Genomic DNA, 23,287 nt, shown 5'->3' with positions numbered 1-23,287 from the left:
AGCATTAGGAAATCATTTCAGTGATAGAATTGATATCTGTATGGCTGAAAACCTCATGCCTGCCAAGAACCTCATCATTATTCTTTAATAATAGCCTTTTCTGCACTATATAAGAAAAAAAAAAACTTTAAAGGGGTATTCCAGGCAAAAACTTTTTTTTTATATATCAACTGGCTCCGGAAAGATAAACAGATTTGTAAATTACTTCTATTAAAAAATCTTAATCCTTCCAATAGTTATTAGCTTCTGAAGTTGAGTTGTTGTCTTCTGTCTAACTGCTCTCTGATGACTCACGTCCCAGGAGCTGTCCAGCTCCTATGGGGATATTTTTTTTCCCATCATGCACAGCTCCCGGGACGTGACATCATCATTGAGCAGTTAGACAGAAAACTTCAGAAGCTAATAACTATTGGAAGGATTAAGTTTTTTTAATAGAAGTAATTTACAAATCTGTTTATCTTTCCGGAGCCAGTTGATATATATATAAAAAAGTTTTTGCCCTGAATACCCCTTTAACTTAAACTTTAAAGGGGTACTCCACTGAAAAACATTTATTTTTAAAATCAACTGGTGCCAGAAAGTTAAACTCAACAGATTTGTTAATTACTTCTATTAGAAAATCTTAATGCTACCAGTAGTTATTAGCTGCTGTATGCTCCACAGGAAGTTCTTTTCTTTTTGAATTTCCTTTCTTTCTGACCACAGTGCTCTCTGCTGACACCTCTGTCCATGTCAGGAGGAGTAGGAGCAAATCCCCATAAAAAACCTCTCCTGTTCTGGACAGTTCCTGACACGGACACGGAGGTGTCAGCAGAGAGCACTGTGCTCAGACAGAAAGGATATTCAAAAAGAAAAGAACTTCCTGTGGAGCATAAGGCAGCTGATAAGTACTGGGAGGATTAAGATTTCTTAATAGAAGTAATTTACAAATCTGTTTACCTTTCTGGCACCAGTTGATTAAAAAAAAAAAAAAAAAAAAAAAAAAAGATTCAGTGGCGTACCCCTTTAACCCCTTAAGGACGCAGGACGTAAATGTACGTCCTGGTGAGGTGGTACTTAACGCACCAGGACGTACATTTACGTCCTAAGCATAACCGCGGGCATCGGAGCGATGCCCGTGTCATGCGCGGCTGATCCCGGCTGCTGATCGCAGCCAGGGACCCGCCGGCAATGGCCGACGCCCGCGATCTCGCGGGCGTCCGCCATTAACCCCTCAGGTGCCGGGATCAATACAGATCCCGGCATCTGCGGCAGTTCGCGATTAAAATGAACGATCGGATCGCCCGCAGCGCTGCTGCGGGGATCCGATCATTCATAACGCCGCACGGAGGTCCCCTCTCCTTCCTCCGTGCGGCTCCCGGCGTCTCCTGCTCTGGTCTGTGATCGAGCAGACCAGAGCAGGAGATGACCGATAATACTGATCTGTTCTATGTCCTATACATAGAACAGATCAGTATTAGCAATCATGGTATTGCTATGAATAGTCCCCTATGGGGACTATTCAAGTGTAAAAAAAAATGTAAAAGTAAAAGTCAAAAAAAAGTGAAAAATCCCCTCCCCCAATAAAAAAGTAAAACGTCCGTTTTTTCCTATTTTACCCCCAAAAAGCGTAAAAAACATTTTTTATAGACATATTTGGTATCGCCGCGTGCGTAAATGTCCAAACTATTAAAATAAAATGTTAATGATCCCGTACGGTGAACGGCGTGAACGAAAAAAATTTTTAAAAGTCCAAAATTCCTACTTTTTTAATACATTTTATTAAAAAAAAATTATAAAAAATGTATTAAAAGTTTTTTATATGCAAATGTGGTATCAAAAAAAAGTACAGATCATGGCGCAAAAAATGAGCCCCCATACCGCCGCTTATACGGAAAAATAAAAAAGTTATAGGTCATCAAAATAAAGGGATTATAAACGTACTAATTTGGTTAAAAAGTTTGTGATTTTTTTTAAGCGCAACAAAAATATAAAAGTATATAATAATGGGTATCATTTTAATCGTATTGACCCTCAGAATAAAGAACACACGTCATTTTTACCATAAATTGTACGGCGTGAAAACGAAACCTTCCAAAATTAGCAAAATTGCGTTTTTCGTTTTAATTTCCCCACAAAAATAGTGTTTTTTGGTTGCGCCATACATTTTATGATATAATGAGTGATGTCATTACAAAGGACAACTGGTCGCGCAAAAAACAAGCCCTCATACTAGTCTGTGGATGAAAATATAAAAGAGTTATGATTTTTAGAAGGCGAGGAGGAAAAAATGAAAATGTAAAAATTAAATTGTCTGAGTCCTTAAGGCCAAAATGGGCTGAGTCCTTAAGGGGTTAAAGAAGCACTCCGAGAAATGTTTTTTCTTATATAGTGCAGCAAAGGATATTATTAGAGAATAATGATGAGGTTTTCAGCCATACAGATATCAATTCTATCACTGAAATGATTTCCTAAGGCTGCCAACATTTCCCATGAATCCTCTGGCTTTGCAGAGAGAGAGGGTGGAGTCTGATCACTGCATCTTGTCATCTAATTAGGCTTCTGGAGCTGGAAGTCACTCAGGTGAACTGATAAGACTCATAACTGGGTTGGAGTCAGTTCACACTATGTGCAGTTTTCATGTGTTTTCCTACTCAAAGTGGGGTTTTTAGAGAAATATTGTCATAAGGGACAGTGATTTGACCTATAATCATATATCATCGTATACGTACTATATATCCTGATCCCATAGAGATAGCAGCAGTATACAGATAGAGCTGGAGGGGAGGCGTATAACTACTATATATACTGATCCCATAGAGATAGCAGCAGTATACAGATAGAGCTGGAAGGGAAGTGTATAACTACTATATATCTTGATCCCATAGAGATGGCAGCAGCAGCAGTATACAGATAGAGCTGGAGGGAAGGGATATACAGTACGTACTATATATCCTGATCCCATGGAAATAGCAGCAGCAGTATACAGATAGAGCTGGATGGGAGGTGTATAACTACTATATATCCAGATCCCATAGAGATAGCAGCAGTATACAGATAGAGCTGGAGGGGAGGTTTATAACTACTATTTATTCTGATCCCACAGAGATAGCAGCAGCAGCAGTATACAGATAGAGCTTGGAGGGAAGGTGTATAACTACTATATATCCTGATCATATAGAGATAGCAGCAGTATACAGATAGACCTGGAAGGGAAGTGTATAACTACTATATATCCTGATGTCATAGAGATAGCAGCAGTATACAGATGGAGCTGGAGGGGAGGTTTATAACTACTATTTATTCTGATCCGACAGAGATAGCAGAAGCAGCAGTATACAGATAGAGCTTGGAGGGAAGGTGTATAACTACTATATATCCTGATGTCATAGAGATAGCGGCAGTATACAGATAGAGCCGGAGGGGGGGTGTATAACTACTATTCATTCTGATCCCATAGAGATAGCAGCAGAAGTATACAAATATAGCTAAAGGAGAGGTGTATAACAACTATATCCTGATCCCATCGGGATAGCAGCAGTATATAGATAGAGCTGGAAGTGTATAACTACTATATATATCCTGATCCTATAGAGATAGCAGCAGTATACAGATAGAGCAGGAGGAGAGGTATATAACTACTATATATCCTGATCCTATAGAGATAGCAGCAGTATACAGATAGAGCTGGAGGGGAGGTGAATAACTACTATATATACTGATCCCATAGAGATAAGCAGTAGTATACAGATAGAGCTGGAGGGGAATTGTATAACTACTATATATCCTGATAACATAGAGGGAGCAGTAGCAGTATACAGATAGTACAAACAATCCAACGGAAGGGTCGGCACTGGTGTCTTGTAGTGGTGCATGTGGTAAAGAAAGAATCCCGGCACTCACTCAAATCTTCTGCCAAAGTGCTAAGTGTTTATTTACACAGTGCTTGTAACAAGAAGTAGTAGACGCATTTCGGCCAAAACCTTACTCAGACTGACATCTGTCAGTCTGAGTAAGACTTTGGCCAAAACTGGAGGCTCCGAGTGTACCACGGGGCCGGAGTACACTTCACACTCAAAGCTTCCAGCACTGCAGAGAGCTCACAAAGGTGGGTGCGGAATGACAGATTGCGGGGACCCCCGCGATCATACATCTTATCCCCTATACTTTGGATAAGTGATAAGATGTCTAGGGGTGGAGTACCCCTTTAATGTCTATTGTACAATCAAGTCCCAGGATTCTAGAGACACCCAGATGCAGGGCCCTGGAGAGGAGACTGTGTTATGTACGGCAGCATTCAGCGTGGCACAGGCACTATACAACCCTCCTACATGGCCCCTATGACAATGGGACTATTACCCCTGTAGGTCAGAAGCGCCTCATCCAGGAACTCAGCGGCCGGGCGGAAGAACTTGGAGATGTCACAGTCAGGGAAGTCGTCGACCTCCACGCCCATGTATTGGATTTCCATCCCGGTGTAGAAGTTGGGCCCGGTGAAGACGGTGGTGTTATGTCCGGCATTGAGGATGTGGGTGATGCCCATTCGCTTCAGACGTCCCTTGTTGACCGCCACACTCCTGAAAAAGATCAGTAAGTGCAGTGAGAAATCAGATCACCCTGTAATCAGACTATAGGAGACTATAGGAGACCCCCATTGATGGACCCCTCCCCCTCTGTAATAAGACTATAGCAAACCCCCATATACGGACCCCCTCCCTCTGTACCTGTAACTAGACTATAGGAGACCCCCATATATGGACCCCCTCCCTCTCTGTAATAAGACTATAGGAGACCCCCATATATGGACCCCATCCCCCTCTGTAATAAGATATAGGAGACCCCCATATATGGACCCCATCCCTCCCTGTAATAAGACTATAGGAGACCCCCATGTATGGACCCCTCCCTCTCTGTAATAAGACTATAGGAGACCCCCATATATGGAACCCATCCCTCCCTGTAATAAGATATAGGAGACCCCCATATATGGACCCATCCCTCCCTGTAATAAGATATAGGAGACCCCCCCATATATGGACCCCTCCCTCTCTGTAATAAGATATAGGAGACCCCCATATATGGACCCATCCCTCCCTGTAATAAGATATAGGAGACCCCCCATATATGGACCCATCCCTCTCTGTAATGAGACTATAGGAGACCCCCATATATGGACCCCCTCTGTAATAAGATATAGGAGACCCCCATATATGGACCCCTCCCTCTCTGTAATAAGAAATAGGAGACCCCCATATATGGACCCCCTCTGTAATAAGATATAGGAGACCCCCATATATGGACCCCTCCCTCCCTGTAATAAGATATAGGAGACCCCCCCATATATGGACCCCCTCCCTCTCTGTAATAAGATATAGGAGACCCCCATATATGGACCCCTCCCTCTCTGTAATAAGATATAGGAGACCCCCATATATGGACCCCTCCCTCTCTGTAATAAGACTATAGGAGACCCCCATATATGGAACCCATCCCTCCCTGTAATAAGATATAGGAGACCCCCCATATATGGACCCCCCTCCCTCTCTGTAATAAGATATAGGAGACCCCCATATATGGACCCCTCCCCCTCTGTAATAAGACTATAGGAGACCCCCATATATGGACCCCTCCCTCTCTGTAATAAGATATAGGAGACCCCCATATATGGACCCATCCCTCCCTGTAATAAGATATAGGAGACCCCCCATATATGGACACATCCCTCTCTGTAATGAGACTATAGGAGACCCCCATATATGGACCCCCTCTGTAATAAGATATAGGAGACCCCCATATATGGACCCCTCCCTCTCTGTAATAAGATATAGGAGACCCCCATATATGGACCCCCCTCTGTAATAAGATATAGGAGACCCCCATATATGGACCCATCCCTCTCTGTAATAAGATATAGGAGACCCCCATATATGGACCCATCCCTCCCTGTAATAAGATATAGGAGACCTCCATATATGGACCCATCCCTCTCTGTAATAAGATATAGGAGAACCCCATATATGGACCCCCTCCCTCTCTGTAATAAGATATAGGAGACCCCCATATATGGACCCATCCCTCTCTGTAATAAGATATAGGAGACCCCCCATATATGGACCCCCTCTGTAATAAGATATAGGAGACCCCCATATATGGACCCCTCCCTCTCTGTAATAAGATGTAGGAGACCCCCATATATGGACCCATCCCTCTCTGTAATAAGATATAGGAGACCCCCATATATGGACCCCCTCTGTAATAAGATATAGGAGACCCCCATATATGGACCCCTCCCCCTCTGTAATAAGATATAGGAGACCCCCATATATGGACCCCTCCCTCTCTGTAATAAGATATAGGAGACCCCCATATATGGACCCATCCCTCCCTGTAATAAGATATAGGAGACCCCCATATATGGACCCCTCCCCCTCTGTAATAAGATATAGGAGACCCCCATATATGGACCCCTCCCTCTCTGTAATAAGATATAAGAGACCCCCATATATGGACCCCTCCCTCTCTGTAATAAGATATAGGAGACCCCCATATATGGACCCCCTCCCTCTCTGTAATAAGACTATAGGAGACCCCCATATATGGACCCCCTCCCTCTCTGTAATAAGATATAGGAGACCCCCATATATGGACCCATCCCTCTCTGTAATAAGATATAGGAGACCCCCATATATGGACCCCTCCCTCTCTGCCGGTAATAAGACTATAGGAGACCCCCATATATGGAACCCTCCCTCTCTGTAATGAGACTATAGGAGACCCCCATATATGGACCCCCTCTGTAATAAGATATAGGAGACCCCCATATATGGACCCCCTCCCTCTCTGTAATAAGACTATAGGAGACCCCCATATACGGACCCCCTCCCTCTGTACCTGTAACTAGACTATAGGAGACCCCCATATATGGACCCATCCCTCCCTGTAATAAGATATAGGAGACCCCCCATATATGGACCCCCTCCCTCTCTGTAATAAGATATAGGAGACCCCCATATATGGACCCCTCCCTCACTGTAATAAGACTATAGGAGACCCCCATATATGGACCCCTCCCCCTCTGTAATAAGATATAGGAGACCCCCATATATGGACCCCTCCCTGTAATAAGATATAGGAGACCCCAATATATGGACCCCTCCCTCTCTGTAATAAGATATAGGAGACCCCCATATATGGACCCCCTCCCTCTCTGTAATAAGACTATAGGAGACCCCCATATATGGACCCATCCCTGTCTGTAATAGTACTATAGGAGACCCCCATATATGGACCCCCTCCCTCTCTGTAATAAGACTATAGGAGACCCCCATATATGGACCCATCCCTCCCTGTAATAAGATATAGGAGACCCCCATATATGGACCCATCCCTCCCTGTAATAAGATATAGGAGACCCCCATATATGGACCCATCCCTCCCTGTAATAAGATATAGGAGACCCCCATATATGGACCCCTCCCTCTCTGTAATAAGATATAGGAGACCCCCATATATGGACCCCCTCCCTCTCTGTAATAAGATATAGGAGACCCCCATATATGGACCCCTCCCTCTCTGTAATAAGATATAGGAGACCCCCATATATGGACCCATCCCTCTCTGTAATAAGACTATAGGAGACCCCCATATATGGACCCATCCCTCTCTGTAATAAAACTATAGGAGACCCCCATATATGGACCCATCCCTCTCTGTAATAAGACTATAGGAGACCCCCATATATGGACCCATCCCTCCCTGTAATAAGATATAGGAGACCCCCATATATGGACCCCTCCCTCTCTGTAATAAGATATAGGAGACCCCCATATATGGACCCCCTCCCTCTCTGTAATAAGATATAGGAGACCCCCATATATGGACCCCTCCCTCTCTGTAATAAGATATAGGAGACCCCCATATATGGACCCATCCCTCTCTGTAATAAGACTATAGGAGACCCCCATATATGGACCCATCCCTCTCTGTAATAATACTATAGGAGACCCCCATATATGGACCCATCCCTCTCTGTAATAAGACTATAGGAGACCCCCATATATGGACCCATCCCTCTCTGTAATAAGATATAGGAGACCCCCATATATGGACCCATCCCTCCCTGTAATAAGATATAGGAGGCCCCCATATATGGACCCATCCCTCCCTGTAATAAGATATAGGAGACCCCCCATATATGGACCCATCCCTCCCTGTAATAAGATATAGGAGACCCCCATATATGGACCCCTCCCTCTCTGTAATAAGATATAGGAGACCCCCCATATATGGACCCCTCCCTCTCTGTAATAAGATATAGGAGACCCCCATATATGGACCCCTCCCTCACTGTAATAAGACTATAGGAGACCCCCATATATGGACCCATCCCTCTCTGTAATAAGATATAGGAGACCCCCATATATGGACCCCTCCCCCTCTGTAATAAGACTATAGGAGACCCCCCATATATGGACACATCCCTCTCTGTAATGAGACTATAGGAGACCCCCATATATGGACCCCCTCTGTAATAAGATATAGGAGACCCCCATATATGGACCCCTCCCTCTCTGTAATAAGATATAGGAGACCCCCATATATGGACCCCCCTCTGTAATAAGATATAGGAGACCCCCATATATGGACCCATCCCTCCCTGTAATAAGATATAGGAGACCCCCATATATGGACCCTCTCTGTAATAAGATATAGGAGACCCCCATATATGGACCCCTCCCCCTCTGTAATAAGATATAGGAGACCCCAATATATGGACCCCCTCCCTCCCTGTAATAAGATATAGGAGACCCCCATATATGGACCCCTCCCCCTCTGTAATAAGATATAGGAGACCCCAATATATGGACCCCCTCCCTCCCTGTAATAAGATATAGGAGACCCCCATATATGGACCCATCCCTCTCTGTAATAATACTATAGGAGACCCCCATATATGGAACCCCTCCCTCTCTGTAATAAGATATAGGAGACCCCCATATATGGACCCATCCCTCTCTGTAATAAGATATAGGAGACCCCCCATATATGGACCCCCTCTGTAATAAGATATAGGAGACCCCCATATATGGACCCCCTCCCTCTCTGTAATAAGACTATAGGAGACCCCCATATATGGACCCATCCCTCTCTGTAATAAGATATAGGAGACCCCCATATATGGACCCATCCCTCCCTGTAATAAGATATAGGAGACCCCCATATATGGACCCCTCCCTCTCTGTAATAAGATATAGGAGACCCCCATATATGGACCCATCCCTCTCTGTAATAAGATATAGAAAACCTCCATATATGGACCCATCCCTCCCTGTAATAAGATATAGGAGACCCCCATATATGGACCCCTCCCTCTCTGTAATAAGATATAGGAGACCCCCATATATGGACCCATCCCTCTCTGTAATAAGATATAGAAAACCTCCATATATGGACCCCTCCCTCTCTGTAATAGTACTATAGGAGACCCCAATATATGGACCCCCTCCCTCCCTGTAATAAGATATAGGAGACCCCCATATATGGACCCCTCCCTCTCTGTAATAAGACTATAGGAGACCCCCATATATGGACCCATCCCTCACTGTAATAAGATATAGAAAACCTCCATATATGGACCCATCCCTCCCTGTAATAAGATATAGGAGACCCCCATATATGGACCCCTCCCTCACTGTAATAAGATATAGGAGACCCCCATATATGGACCCCTCCCTCACTGTAATAAGATATAGGAGACCCCCATATATGGACCCATCCCTCCCTGTAATAAGATATAGGAGACCCCCATATATGGACCCCCTCCCTCTCTGTAATAAGACTATAGGAGACCCCCATATATGGACCCCTCCCTCACTGTAATAAGATATAGAAAACCTCCATATATGGACCCATCCCTCCCTGTAATAAGATATAGGAGACCCCCATATATGGACCCATCCCTCCCTGTAATAAGATATAGGAGACCCCCATATATGGACCCATCCCTCCCTGTAATAAGCTATAGGAGACCCCCATATATGGACCCCCTCCCTCTCTGTAATAAGATATAGGAGACCCCCATATATGGACCCCTCCCTCACTGTAATAAGATATAGAAAACCTCCATATATGGACCCATCCCTCCCTGTAATAAGATATAGGAGACCCCCATATATGGACCCTCTCTGTAATAAGATATAGGAGACCCCCATATATGGACCCCTCCCTCTCTGTAATAAGATATAGGAGACCCCCATATATGGACCCTCTCTGTAATAAGATATAGGAGACCCCCATATATGGACCCCTCCCTCTCTGTAATAAGATATAGGAGACCCCCCATATATGGACCCATCCCTCCCTGTAATAAGATATAGGAGACCCCCATATATGGACCCCTCCCTCTCTGTAATAAGATATAGGAGACCCCCATATATGGACCCCTCCCTCTCTGTAATAAGATATAGGAGACCCCCATATATGGACCCCTCCCTCTCTGTAATAAGATATAGGAGACCCCCATATATGGACCCCTCCCTCTCTGTAATAAGATATAGGAGACCCCCATATATGGACCCCTCCCTCTCTGTAATAAGATATAGGAGACCCCCCATATATGGACCCATCCCTCTCTGTAATAAGATATAGGAGACCCCCATATATGGACCCCTCCCTCTCTGTAATAAGATATAGGAGACCCCCCATATATGGACCCCTCCCTCTCTGTAATAAGATATAGGAGACCCCCATATATGGTCCCCTCCCTCACTGTAATAAGATATAGAAAACCTCCATATATGGACCCCTCCCTCTCTGTAATAAGATATAGGAGACCCCCATATATGGACCCCTCCCTCTCTGTAATAAGATATAGGAGACCCCCCATATATGGACCCCCTCTGTAATAAGATATAGGAGACCCCCATATATGGACCCCTCCCTCTCTGTAATAAGATATAGGAGACCCCCATATATGGTCCCCTCCCTCACTGTAATAAGATATAGAAAACCTCCATATATGGACCCCTCCCTCTCTGTAATAAGATATAGGAGACCCCCATATATGGACCCCTCCCTCTCTGTAATAAGATATAGGAGACCCCCCATATATGGACCCCTCCCTCTCTGTAATAAGATATAGGAGACCCCCATATATGGTCCCCTCCCTCACTGTAATAAGATATAGAAAACCTCCATATATGGACCCCTCCCTCTCTGTAATAAGATATAGGAGACCCCCATATATGGACCCCTCCCTCTCTGTAATAAGATATAGGAGACCCCCCATATATGGACCCCCTCTGTAATAAGATATAGGAGACCCCCATATATGGACCCATCCCTCTCTGTAATAAGATATAGGAGACCCCCATATATGGACCCCCTCCCTCACTGTAATAAGATATAGAAAACCTCCATATATGGACCCCTCCCTCTCTGTAATAAGATATAGGAGACCCCCATATATGGACCCCTCCCTCACTGTAATAAGATATAGAAAACCTCCATATATGGACCCCTCCCTCTCCCCCGATCCCTGGTTATAACACTATAGTCAGTAATTCTATATCATCTAATAACATCCATGGCCGGACCGGCCGCCTCTTCATCCTCATCATTATTATTGCAGGGAATGTTCTGGACAGACCCGCAACGTGAGATCATTACAGGATCCGCCGCCTCTGGATACATCAAAGAGCAGAGCGGCAGCGTACAGTGTGTTACTGACAGGAGCATGTAGGTGTATATCCGAGGAATATCATATCTATCTATATATCTATCTCATATCTATCTATCTATCTATATATCTATCTCATATCTATCTATCTCATATCTATCTATCTATCTATCTCATATCTATCTATCTCATATCCATCTATCTATCATATCTATCTATCTCATATCTATCTATCTCATATCTATCTATCTCATATCTTTCTATCTATCTCATATCTATATATCTATCTCATATCTATCTATCTATCTATCTATCTATCTATCTATCTATCTCATATCCATCTATCTATCTCATATCTATCTATCTATCTATCTCATATCCATCTATCTATCTATCTCATATCTATCTATCTCATATCTATCTCATATCTATTTATCTCATATCTATCTATCTCATATCTATCTATCTCATATCCATCTATCTATCTCATATCTATCTATCTCATATCTATCTCATATCTATTTATCTCATATCTATCTATCTCATATCTATATATCTATCTCATATCCATCTATCTATCTATCTCATATCTATCTATCTCATATCCATCTATCTATCTCATATCTATCTATCTATCTCATATCTATCTATCTATCTCATATCTATATATCTATCTCATATCTATCTCATATCTATCTATCTCATATCTATCTATCTCATAACTATCTCATATCTATCTATCTATCTCATATCTATCTATCTCATATCCATCTATCTATCTCATATCTATCTATCTCATATCTATCTATCTCATATCTATCTCATATCTATCTATCTATCTCATATCTATCTATCTCATATCCATCTATCTATCTCATAACTATCTATCTCATATCTATCTATCTATCTATCTCATATCTATCTATCTCATATCTATATATCTTATATCTATCTATCTCATATATATCTATCTCATATCTATCTATCTATCTATCTATCTATCTCATATCTATCTATCTCATATCTATCTATATATCCAAATAGGCAGCAGCACACACGAGGTAGGTGAAAAAACGTGGCAAAATTTATTGCATCATTCCAGTGTAGAGAACAACGTTTCTGCGGCCTCTCGCCGCCATTTTCAAGCCCAAATAAGTGACCCTCCATGTGGGTTATATACACACACAATATTAGATAATTACATACATCAGTGGATAAAGTATATATAATCATTATCAGTGTTCAGAGACTCCTGTCATTACATTGGGGTTCAGTGACGTCAGATATATTCATACAATGTTCCTCCCAGTGTTTATAGTGCAGAAGAGGGCGGATGCTTGAGAGGTACATTCATCGTAACGTATCAGTACTTACCAGCAGAAGCATGTGGACATGTTTGTCACACTACACAAGCGGGGTATATTTTGGTCTGCGCCTGCGTGACGCACAGCTCCAATGGGAGATTCTCGGCCTCGTAATCAGATGGCCAATCAGAGCGCAGTGTGATCCGTGCATGCGTGTAAAGTATATGTGTGCATAATGCGCCATGTTTGTAGAGGGCAAATGTTCCCAATCTGCACATGGCGCATGCGCATCAGTATTGTCAGGGTCCGGACTAGCGGCTGGTGAAGACACTGGAGGTGGATCCCCTGTACCAGAGAGGCGATGACGCGGGCCGTACTGGGGAATCGGTTCTAAGCAGTTACTGGTGTTCACCAGAGCCCGCCGCAAAGCAGGATGGACTTGCTGCGGCAGTAACTACCAGGTCGTGTTCCCCAGTAGCGACTCGACCTCTCTGGCAGCTGAGACTGGCGCGGTACACAAGGACTAGACAGAGGCGAGGTCAGACGTAGCAGAAGGTCAGGGCAGGCAGCAAGGTTCGTAGTCAGGGGCAACAGCAGAAGGTCTGGGTACACAGGCTTGGAACACACTATAACGCTTTCTCAGGGCACAAGGCAACAAGATCCGGCAAGGAGAGGAAGTGGAAGTGGGTTTTTATGTGTTAGGGAGTGATTGGGCCAGGCACCAATTAGTGGTGCACTGGCCCTTTAAATTATAGCAAGCTGGCGCGCGCACGCACTAGGGAGCGGGGCCGCGCGCGCCGGGAGGAAGCAGATGGGGGCGAGAGGTGAGTGACATGGGGCGCGATCCGAGGGCGGGCACGAGCCGTGCCTCGGATCGCGTCCCCTCCGGGGACCGGAGCACTGCAGACAGAAGCACGCCGTGAGCGCTCCAGGGAGGCAGCGGGACCCGGAGCGCTCGGCGTGACAGTTCCCCCCCCCCCTTGGGTCTCCCCTTCTTCTTGGAACCGAGGAATCTGTAGATGAGTTCCTTTTCTAGAATATTGTCCTCTGGCTCCCAAGACCTCTCTTCGGGGCCACAATTCTCCCAATCAACAAGAATTTTTTTTTTACCTCTGACAATCTTTGAAGCGAGAATTTCTTTAACCGAGAAGACGTCAGAGGAGCCCGAGACAGGAGCAGGAACGGTGACCTTGGGGGAAAAGCGGTTAAGAATGAGAGGCTTGAGAAGGGATACATGAAAGGAGTTAGGAATACGAAGAGAAGGAGGAAGATGAAGCTTGTAAGAAACAGGGTTGATTTGACTTTTGACCCTAAATGGCCTGAGGTAACGAGGACCCAGCTTGTAGCTAGGGACACAAAACCGAATATATTTGGCAGAGAGCCACACTTTGTCACCAGGGGCAAAGACAGGAGTTCTTCTCTTCTTATCCGCATGTTTTTTCATACGAGAGGAGGCCAGCGAGAGCGACTTTTGAGTCTCCTTCCAAATAGAGGAAAAGTCCCGGGTCAAATCATCTACGGCAGGAACTCCAGATGAAGTGGGAATGGGGAAGGGGGAAGCGGGTGACGGCCGTACACCACAAAGAATGGAGACTTGGCGGATGACTCAGAGTTTTTGAAATTGTACGAGAATTCAGCCCAGGGTAACAGGTCAACCCAATCATCTTGGCGGGAGGAGAGAAAATGTCGCAGGTAGTCACCAAGGATTTGGTTTATTCTCTCCACTTGTCCATTAGATTGCGGGTGGTAGGCGGAGGAAAAATTCAATTTAATCTTCAATTGGGTGCAGAGTGCTCTCCAGAATTTCGAGATGAATTGAACGCCTCTATCAGAGACGATATGTGTAGGCAGACCGTGGAAACGAAAAATGTGCAAAAAAAATTGCTTCGCCAATTGTGGCGCAGAAGGGAGGCCAGGAAGCGGAACGAAATGGGCCATTTTGGAGAATCGATCAACGACCACCCAAATGACAGTGTTGCTATGGGATACAGGAGGGTCAGTGACGAAGTCCATCGCTATGTGTGACCAAGGCTGTTCGGGCACCGGCAGAGGAAGAAGAAGAACTGCAGGCCTCTGGCGAGGAGTTTTATCACGTGCACAGACAGTACAGGAGCGTACAAAGTCAGTCACATCTTTTTCAAGGGAAGGCCACCAATAGTGTCTGGCAATCAACTGAATGGATTTTTTGATTCCAGCGTGACCCGCCAAGTGGGAGGAATGACCCCATTTGAGAGTCTAGAGGCGAAGACGTGGGGGGACAAAGGTTTTTCCTGGAGGAACTGGCGCCAGAGAAGCAGGAGCAACAGAGATCAGACACTCAGGGGGAATGATGTGTTGGGGAGAGGTTTCTGCCTCTGTGGCATCAGTGGAACGTGATAGGGTATCCGCCCTGACATTCTTGTCCGCAGGACAAAAATGTATCTGGAAATTGAAGCGGGCGAAAAACAACGACCACCTGGCCTGGCGAGGATTTAAGCGCTGGGCAGACTGTAGGTATGACAGATTTTTGTGGTCAGTGTAGATGGTGATCGGGTGGAGGGATCCTTCCAGGAGATGCCTCCACTCCTCAAGTGCCATTTTAATGGCCAGCAATTCTCGGTCACCAATAGCGTAATTTATTTCAGGTGGAGAAAATGTTTTAGAGAAAAAAACGCAAGTGACATTTTTTCCTTTAGCGTTTTTTTGAAGAAGAACCGCCCCGGCTCCTACTGAAGAGGTGTCTACCTCAAGGAAGAATGGTTTCAGAGGATCAGGCCTAGTCAAGACTGGTGCGGAGGCGAAGGCGGCCTTAAGGCGAGTAAAAGCTTCTTCCGCTTGGGGAGGCCAGGATCTCGGATTTGCATCTTTCTTGGTCAGAGCCACAATGGGAGCCACGATAGTGGAGAAGTGGGGGATAAACTGACGGTAGCAATTAGCGAATCCGAGGAAGCACTGGATAGAGCGAAGTCCGGAGGGGCGTGGCGAATCCAAGACCGTGGAGAGCTTGTCGGGGTCCATTAGAAGACCTTGTCCTGAGACCAGATATCCCAGGAAAGGAAGACAGGTACGTTCAAAGAGGCATTTTTCAATCTTGGCGTAGAGATGGTTAACACGGAGGCGCTGGAGCACTTGACAAACATGAAGGAGAAGATTAGAATGTCATCGAGACCACCACGCAAGTATATAACAAGTCCTGGAAGATTTCATTGACAAAGTCTTGAAAGACTGCAGGGGCGTTGCAAAGACCGAATGGCATGACCAGGTATTCGAAGTGACCATCTCGGGTGTTAAAAGCGGTTTTCCACTCATCTCCTTCACGATTTCTGATGAGATTATACGCGCCCCTGAGGTCAAGCTTAGTAAAAATCTTTGCTCCGCGCAGCCGGTCAAAGAGTTCCGAGATGAGAGGCAGGGGGTAGCGGTTCTTTATAGTGATCTTATTGAGGCCGCAGTAGTCAATACAAGGGCGTAGAGACCCATCCTTCTTGGCAACAAAGAAGAATCCTGCTCCAGCAGGAGAAGAAAACTTCCTGATGAAACCTTTTTTTAGATTCTCCTGAATATACTCCGTCATGGCCTCAGTTTCTGGAGCAGAGAGAGGGTAAATCCTGCCACGGGGCGGTGTGGTTCCAGGGAGAAAGTCAATAGGGCAGTCGTAGGGCCTATGTGGTGGTAAGACCTCTGCCTGTTTCTTGCAAAAGACGTCAGAAAAGTCTTGATAGGCCTTTGGAAGGCCGAGCAATGGAGAAGCAATGGAGACTTGGCTGGTGGGTAGCGACTTAAGGCAGCGTGTATGGCAGGAAGAGCCCCAGGATTTAATGTCCCCAGTGGTCCAGTCGAGGGTAGGAGAATGCCGCTGGAGCCAGGGTAAGCCAAGAAGGATGTCAGAGGTGCAGTTAGGCAGGACAAAGAACTCAATCATTTCTTGATGGAGAACCCCCACGGTCATGCGTACTGGGGCAGTGCGGTAACGCACGGTAGAATTCAGGTGTTCTCCGTTAACTGAGGAAATGTAGAAAGGCTTGACGAGACGGATAACAGGGATGTTAAACCGGTTGATGAAGGAGGCTTTAATGAAGTTTCCTGCTGAACCAGAGTCCAAGAATGCCTCCGCAGAGAAGGAAGCTTTATCAGCTGGAGAAATCCGCACTGGAATAGTCAGGCGTGGAGAGGAGGAATTTACACCCAGTGACGCCTCTCCCACGATCACTAGGTGCGAGCATTTCCCTGACACTGAGGACGAAGAGGACAATCCTTTAGGAAATGTTCAGAGCTCGCACAGTATAGACATAAGTTCTCGTTCCTCTGGCAAGTCCTCTCTTGCTGGGTCAGGCGAGACCGGTCCACTTGCATGGCCTCCTCAGCAGGAGGCACAGTAACTGACTGCAAAGGATGCTGGAAGAGAGGAGCCAGGCGAACGAGATCTTTCTCCTGGTGGAGCTCCTGACGTCTTTCAATGTAGCGCATATCAATGCGGGTAGCCAGGTGGATGAGTTCAGTCAGGGAGGAGGGTATCTCTCGTGCGGCCAGACAATCCTTAATATGGCTAGATAAACCTTTTTTAAAGGTCGTGCAGAGAGCCTCATTGTTCCAGGCCAACTTAGAGGCCAAGGTACGGAATTGTATGGCGTATTCGCCCACAGTAGAGTCTCCTTGGACAAGGTTCAGCAAGGCAGTTTCCGCGGATGAGGCACGGGCAGGTTCCTCAAAGACACTGCGGACTTCAGAAAAGAAGGACTGGACGGAGGCAGTGGCAGGATCGTTGCGGTCCCAGAGCGGCGTGGCCAAGGCCTTCCCAGAAAGCAAACTGACGACGAACGCCACCTTAGACCGTTCTGTGGGGAATTGGTTCGACAACATCTCTAAGTGCAGGGAACATTGGGACAGGAATCCCCGGCATTTTTCAGAGTCCCCGTCAAACTTATCTGGGAGAGACAGGCGGACTCTAGCAGAAGTAGCAGCGGCTCGGAGAGGAGGAGATGCTGGAGCTGGCGGTTGAGGCTGTGGAGGCAGAAGCTGTTGCATCATAGCGGTCAACTGCGACAGCTGTTGTCCTTGTTGAGTAATCTGCTGGGACTGCTGGGCAACCACGGAGGTGAGATCAGCGAGGCTTGGCAGTGGTACCTCAGCAGGATCCATGGCCGGATCTACTGTCAGGGTCCGGACTAGCGGCTGGTGAAGACACTGGAGGTGGATCCTCTGTGCCAGAGAGGCGATGACGCGGGCCGTACTGGGGAATCGGTTCTAAGCAGTTACTGGTGTTCACCAGAGCCCGCCGCAAAGCAGGATGGACTTGCTGCGGCAGTAACTACCAGGTCGTGTCCCCCAGTAGCGACTCGACCTCTCTGGCAGCTGAGACTGGCGCGGTACACAAGGACTAGACAGAGGCGAGGTCAGACGTAGCAGAAGGTCAGGGCAGACAGCGAGGTTCGTAGTCAGGGGCAACAGCAGAAGGTCTGGGTAAACAGGCTTGGAACACACTATAACGCTTTCTCAGGGCACAAGGCAACAAGATCCGGCAAGGAGAGGAAGGGGAAGTGGGTTTTTATGTGTTAGGGAGTGATTGGGCCAGGCACCAATTAGTGGTGCACTGGCCCTTTAAATTTTAGCAAGCCGGCGCGCGCGCGCGCCCTAGGGAGCGGGGCCGCGCGTGCCGGGAGGAAGCACACAGGGGCGAGAGGTGAGTGACATGGGGCGCGATCTGAGGGCGGGCACGAGCTGTGCCTCGGATCGCGTCCCCTCCGGGGACCAGGGAGCAGCGCTCGCGGTCAGCAATGCTGACCGGAGCGCTGTAGACAGAAGCACGTGACAAGTATTATGAGCAATAACGGCCATCTTAACTAAGGTACATCATCCCATAGTGTGTGTACGTATCATTATGTATTAGGTAATCCCGTGTCCCGTTTGCTTGGGGAATCAGCAGATAGAGCTGGCATGGCTCATACCCAGAGACCATAATTGAGCTATGGGTGTATGCATGCTATTGTCACCCGCGGATACGGATGCCATTGCACGCATAAAGTATAGGACAGACTGTCTCCGGCTTGTTAGGCATTTGCCGCTGTCCGAACCTCACCCTGCGCCCTAGATCAAATACGATATTCTGCAACCCCCAGGACAATTCAAATACCGAACGCACAGTTCGATTTTTCTTGATAAACTTCTTCGTCCATACGCTGTCAATACGCAATCATACATCCGTGATACAATGGATTTCTTAGAGAAAATTCGAGGTGTGACTGTCACTGATCAGACCATCCAAGCCACCCAAGACATGGCAAGTCTATATACTTCCATTAGTCATGAGGCAGGTATACATGCTGTGGAGAATGTTTTGATTCTTTCTGATTTCCCTACACATAAAATAGACTTCATTGTGTCTCTACTTAGGGTTGTACTAGAGTGTAATTACTTTCTGTTTAACAACATCTACTACATGCAAAGGCAAGGAACTGCTATGGGCAGTAACGTGGCGCCCACATACGCCAACATATATGTGGCCCACGTGGAAGAGGAATACATTTATTTGTCGCCCCACTTCAGCCATGTGCTGAAGTGGTGGCAATATATTGACGACATTTTTCTGCTGTGGACGGGAACTTTGGAACAACTAATAGAGTTCCATGAGTTCCTCAATACCATACATATGGATCTCAAATTTACTTTAAATCATTCTTTAACATCAGTCGACTTTTTGGATGTAACAGTAAGTAAGAAGGAGGATAAGTTGACCACGGACCTGTATCATAAACCCACCGACAGCAACACATTATTGAGGTTTGACAGTGGACATCCAAGATCGATGGTAAGATCTTTACCCCTGAGCCAGATGCTCCGTGCGGAACGGATCACTGACGATGATACAAAATTAGAGAAAGCACTCTCTAAAATGACCAATGACTTCCTTGAGAGACATTATCCTAGGAGACTGATTGAACAACAAAAAACAAAAGTTCTAGATCTAAGAGAACAAAAGAAGAAGGGCACTGTACCAACTAGATCAGTTACAGACTCTACAGGCAAAACCATGAGTAGAATTCCTTTTATTTCTACTTACAGCGACAGTTCACACGAAATTTCATCTATAATTCGCAAGCATTGGCATCTAGTTAGAGATGGTCATCCACAGGTAAAAGAGTTTAGAGAATTCCCTCTAATGTCTTTCCGCAGGGCCCCAAATATAAAAGACAAAATTGTAAAAACGGATATTTGTACCAAAACTAAGGGACAGCAAAAAATATTTGACTGTCAAAAGTAGAGGCAGTTTCCTTTGCCTCAGTTGTGTTAACTGCAGATACATGGAAAAAGGAACTAAGTTCATTCATCCACAAACAAAACGGGAATAAATTCTATTTAAACTGTGTAATTCGGACTTTGTGGTCTATTTACTTTGGTGTCCATGTGCATTGCTCTATGTTGGTGAGACGAGTCTTTAAATCAAGACCAACATAGATACACGATACGGAAGAGGAGACTGGATCTCCCAGTGTCGAAACATTTTGTCGAAACTAATCATCAGGAACATGAATTAAAATTCATGATCCTGGATCATGTCCCTCCCCCCAAAAGAGGAGGAGACCGAGTTACTCTTTTAAAAAAAATGTGAACTCATGTGGATTTTCAGATTCAACACGATGAGGCCGCACGGCCTAAATGCAGAGTTTAAATTTACTACAAAAATGATTAGATCTTAGCTCTTGTATGTAGTCCTGGATTCTGATTTGCTCTTTACTGTATATTTTGTATTTTGACCCTACTAATTTTGTTTTCTTTCTCTTTCTCTCTTTCAGATTTTGGAATTTTCCATTTATGTGAATGCCAGCAGAAGTGTGGACATGTTGCTACGGACTACACAATATATTATTTTCAGTTGATGTTATGAGCCATTTACAACATAAAATAAACGTTTGACATTACGACCATCTACCGTATTTTTCGCCGTATAAGACGCACTTTTTCTTCCCCAAAACTGGGGGGAAAAAGTTGGTGCGTCTTATACGGTGAATACACCCCTATCGCGGCGGTCCCTGCGGCCATCAACGGCCGGGACCCGCGGCTAATACAGGACATCACCGATTGCGGTGATGCCCTGTATTAACCCTTCAGACGCGGCGATCAAAGCTGACCGCCGCGTCTGAAGGGAAAGTGACACTAACCCGGCTGTTCAGTCGATTTCACCGCGGCGGTCCCGAACAGCCCAACTGAATAGCCGGGTTAGTGCTTACAGGACACCGCGAGGGACCTTACCTGTCTCCTCGGTGTCTTCTCCGTTCAGGGATCCCCTGTATGCCGGCGCTCTCCTTCCTCGTCATCACATCGTCGCGTACGTGCGACAGCGATGGAGCGACATCCAGGGCAGCGGTGACGGGTCCGGAGCGGCGGGGACACGTGAGTATTACCTCCTATGCAGTGGTCTTCAATCTGCGGACCTCCAGATGTTGCAAAACTACAACTCCCAGCATGCCCGGACAGCCAACGGCTGTCCGGGCATGCTGGGAGTTGTAGTTTTGCAACATCTGGAGGTCTGCAGGTTGAAGACCACTATTGGGTTCAAAATCTTTATTTTTTTAGATTTTGCCCCTAAAAATTGGGTGCGTCTTATACGCCGGTGCGTCCTATAGGACGAAAAATACGGTAAGTTCCCCTAGCCTTTTCATAGCATATGCTAATTGCATAGTGTGTGTAATGATCCAAATACTGAGAGACATTGGGTATCTGAATTGTCCTGGGGGTTGCAGAATATCGTATTTGATCTAGGGCGCAGGGTGAGGTTCGGACAGCGGCAAATGCCTAACAAGCCGGAGCCAGTCTGTCCTATACTTTATGCGTGCAATGGCATCCGTATCCGCGGGTGACAATAGCATGCATACACCCATAGCTCAATTATGGTCTCTGGGTATGAGCCATGCCAGCTCTATCTGCTGATTCCCCAAGCAAACGGGACACGGGATTACCTAATACATAATGATACGTACACACACTATGGGAGGATGTACCTTAGTTAAGATGGCCGTTATTGCTCATAATACTGATGCGCATGCGCCATGTGCAGATTGGGATATGGGACATTTGCCCTCTATGAACACTGATAATGATTATATATTCTTTATCCACTGATGTATGTAATTATCTAATATTGTGTGTGTATATAACCCACATGGAGGGTCACTTATTTGGGCTTGAAAATGGCGGCGAGAGGCCACAGAAACGTTGTTCTCTACACTGGAATGATGCAATAAATTTTGCCATGTTTTTTCACCTACCTTGTGTGTGCTGCTGCCTATTTGGATATATCTATGCTGGGATCCCATTGCCAAGGCTCCGACACAGCGTGCACCTTTTACATATAGCCTCAGTTTAGGTTGTGCTGCTCTTCAGTGAGGTTTTTATCTATCTATCTATCTATCTATCTCACATCTATCTATCTCATATCTATCTATCTATCTCATATCTATCTATCTCATATCTATCTATCTCATATCTATCTATCTCACATCTATCTATCTCATATCTATCTATCTATCTACTTATCTATCTCACATCTATCTATCTATCTATCTCATATCTATCTATCTATCTCATATCTATCTATCTATCTATCTCATATCTATCTATCTATCTCATATATATCTATCTATCTATCTCATATCTATCTATCTATCTATCTTATATCTATCTATCTATCTCATATCTATCTATCTATCTATCTCATATCTATCTATCTATCTCATATCTATCTATCTATCTATCTATCTCATATCTATCTATCTATCTATCTATCTCATATCTATCTATCTATCTATCTCATATCTATCTATCTATCTATCTCATATCTATCTCATATCTATCTATCTATCTATCTCATATCTATCTATCTCATATCTATCTCATATCTATCTATCTATCTCATATCTATCTATATCATATCCATCTATCTCATATCTATCTATTTATCTATCTATCTCATATATATCTATCTATCTCATATCTATCTATCTCATATCTATCTATCTATCTCATATCTATCTATCTATCTCATATCTATCTATCTCATATCTATCTATCTCATATCTATCTATCTATCTCGTATCTATTTCTAGTGTTGAGCGGCATAGGCCAAATTCGAATTTGCGATATTTCGCGAATATATGGTGGAATATTCGTCATATATTTGCTAAATTTGCATATTCATAATATTCACGTTTTTTTTTCGCATATGCGAAAATTCGCGTATGTGAAAATTCACGGATGCGAAAATTAGCATATGCGAAAATTAGCATATACAAAAATTAGCATAAGTGAAAATTGCCATATGCAAAAATTAGCATATGCAAATTTTCACATATGC

At 45.0% G+C, this 23,287-nt stretch overlaps 1 protein-coding gene across 3 annotated transcripts in view; it reads right to left on the bottom strand.

The window, feature by feature from the left end:
* The window catches only part of STYXL2 (serine/threonine/tyrosine interacting like 2), a 107,971-nt gene that overhangs the window by 11,353 nt on the left and 73,331 nt on the right, over positions 1 to 23,287 (bottom strand). For all 3 annotated transcript variants that reach the window (XM_056559888.1, XM_056559885.1, XM_056559887.1), the window contains one exon: positions 4,339 to 4,556. In XM_056559888.1, coding sequence (XP_056415863.1) covers positions 4,339 to 4,556 — 218 coding nt within the window. The remainder of the gene's footprint in view (positions 1 to 4,338; positions 4,557 to 23,287) is intronic.

This window comes from Hyla sarda, chromosome 2 (genome assembly GCF_029499605.1).
Source record: "Hyla sarda isolate aHylSar1 chromosome 2, aHylSar1.hap1, whole genome shotgun sequence".
NCBI lineage: Eukaryota > Metazoa > Chordata > Amphibia > Anura > Hylidae > Hyla > Hyla sarda.
This window is presented reverse-complemented; position numbering and strand designations above follow the sequence as displayed.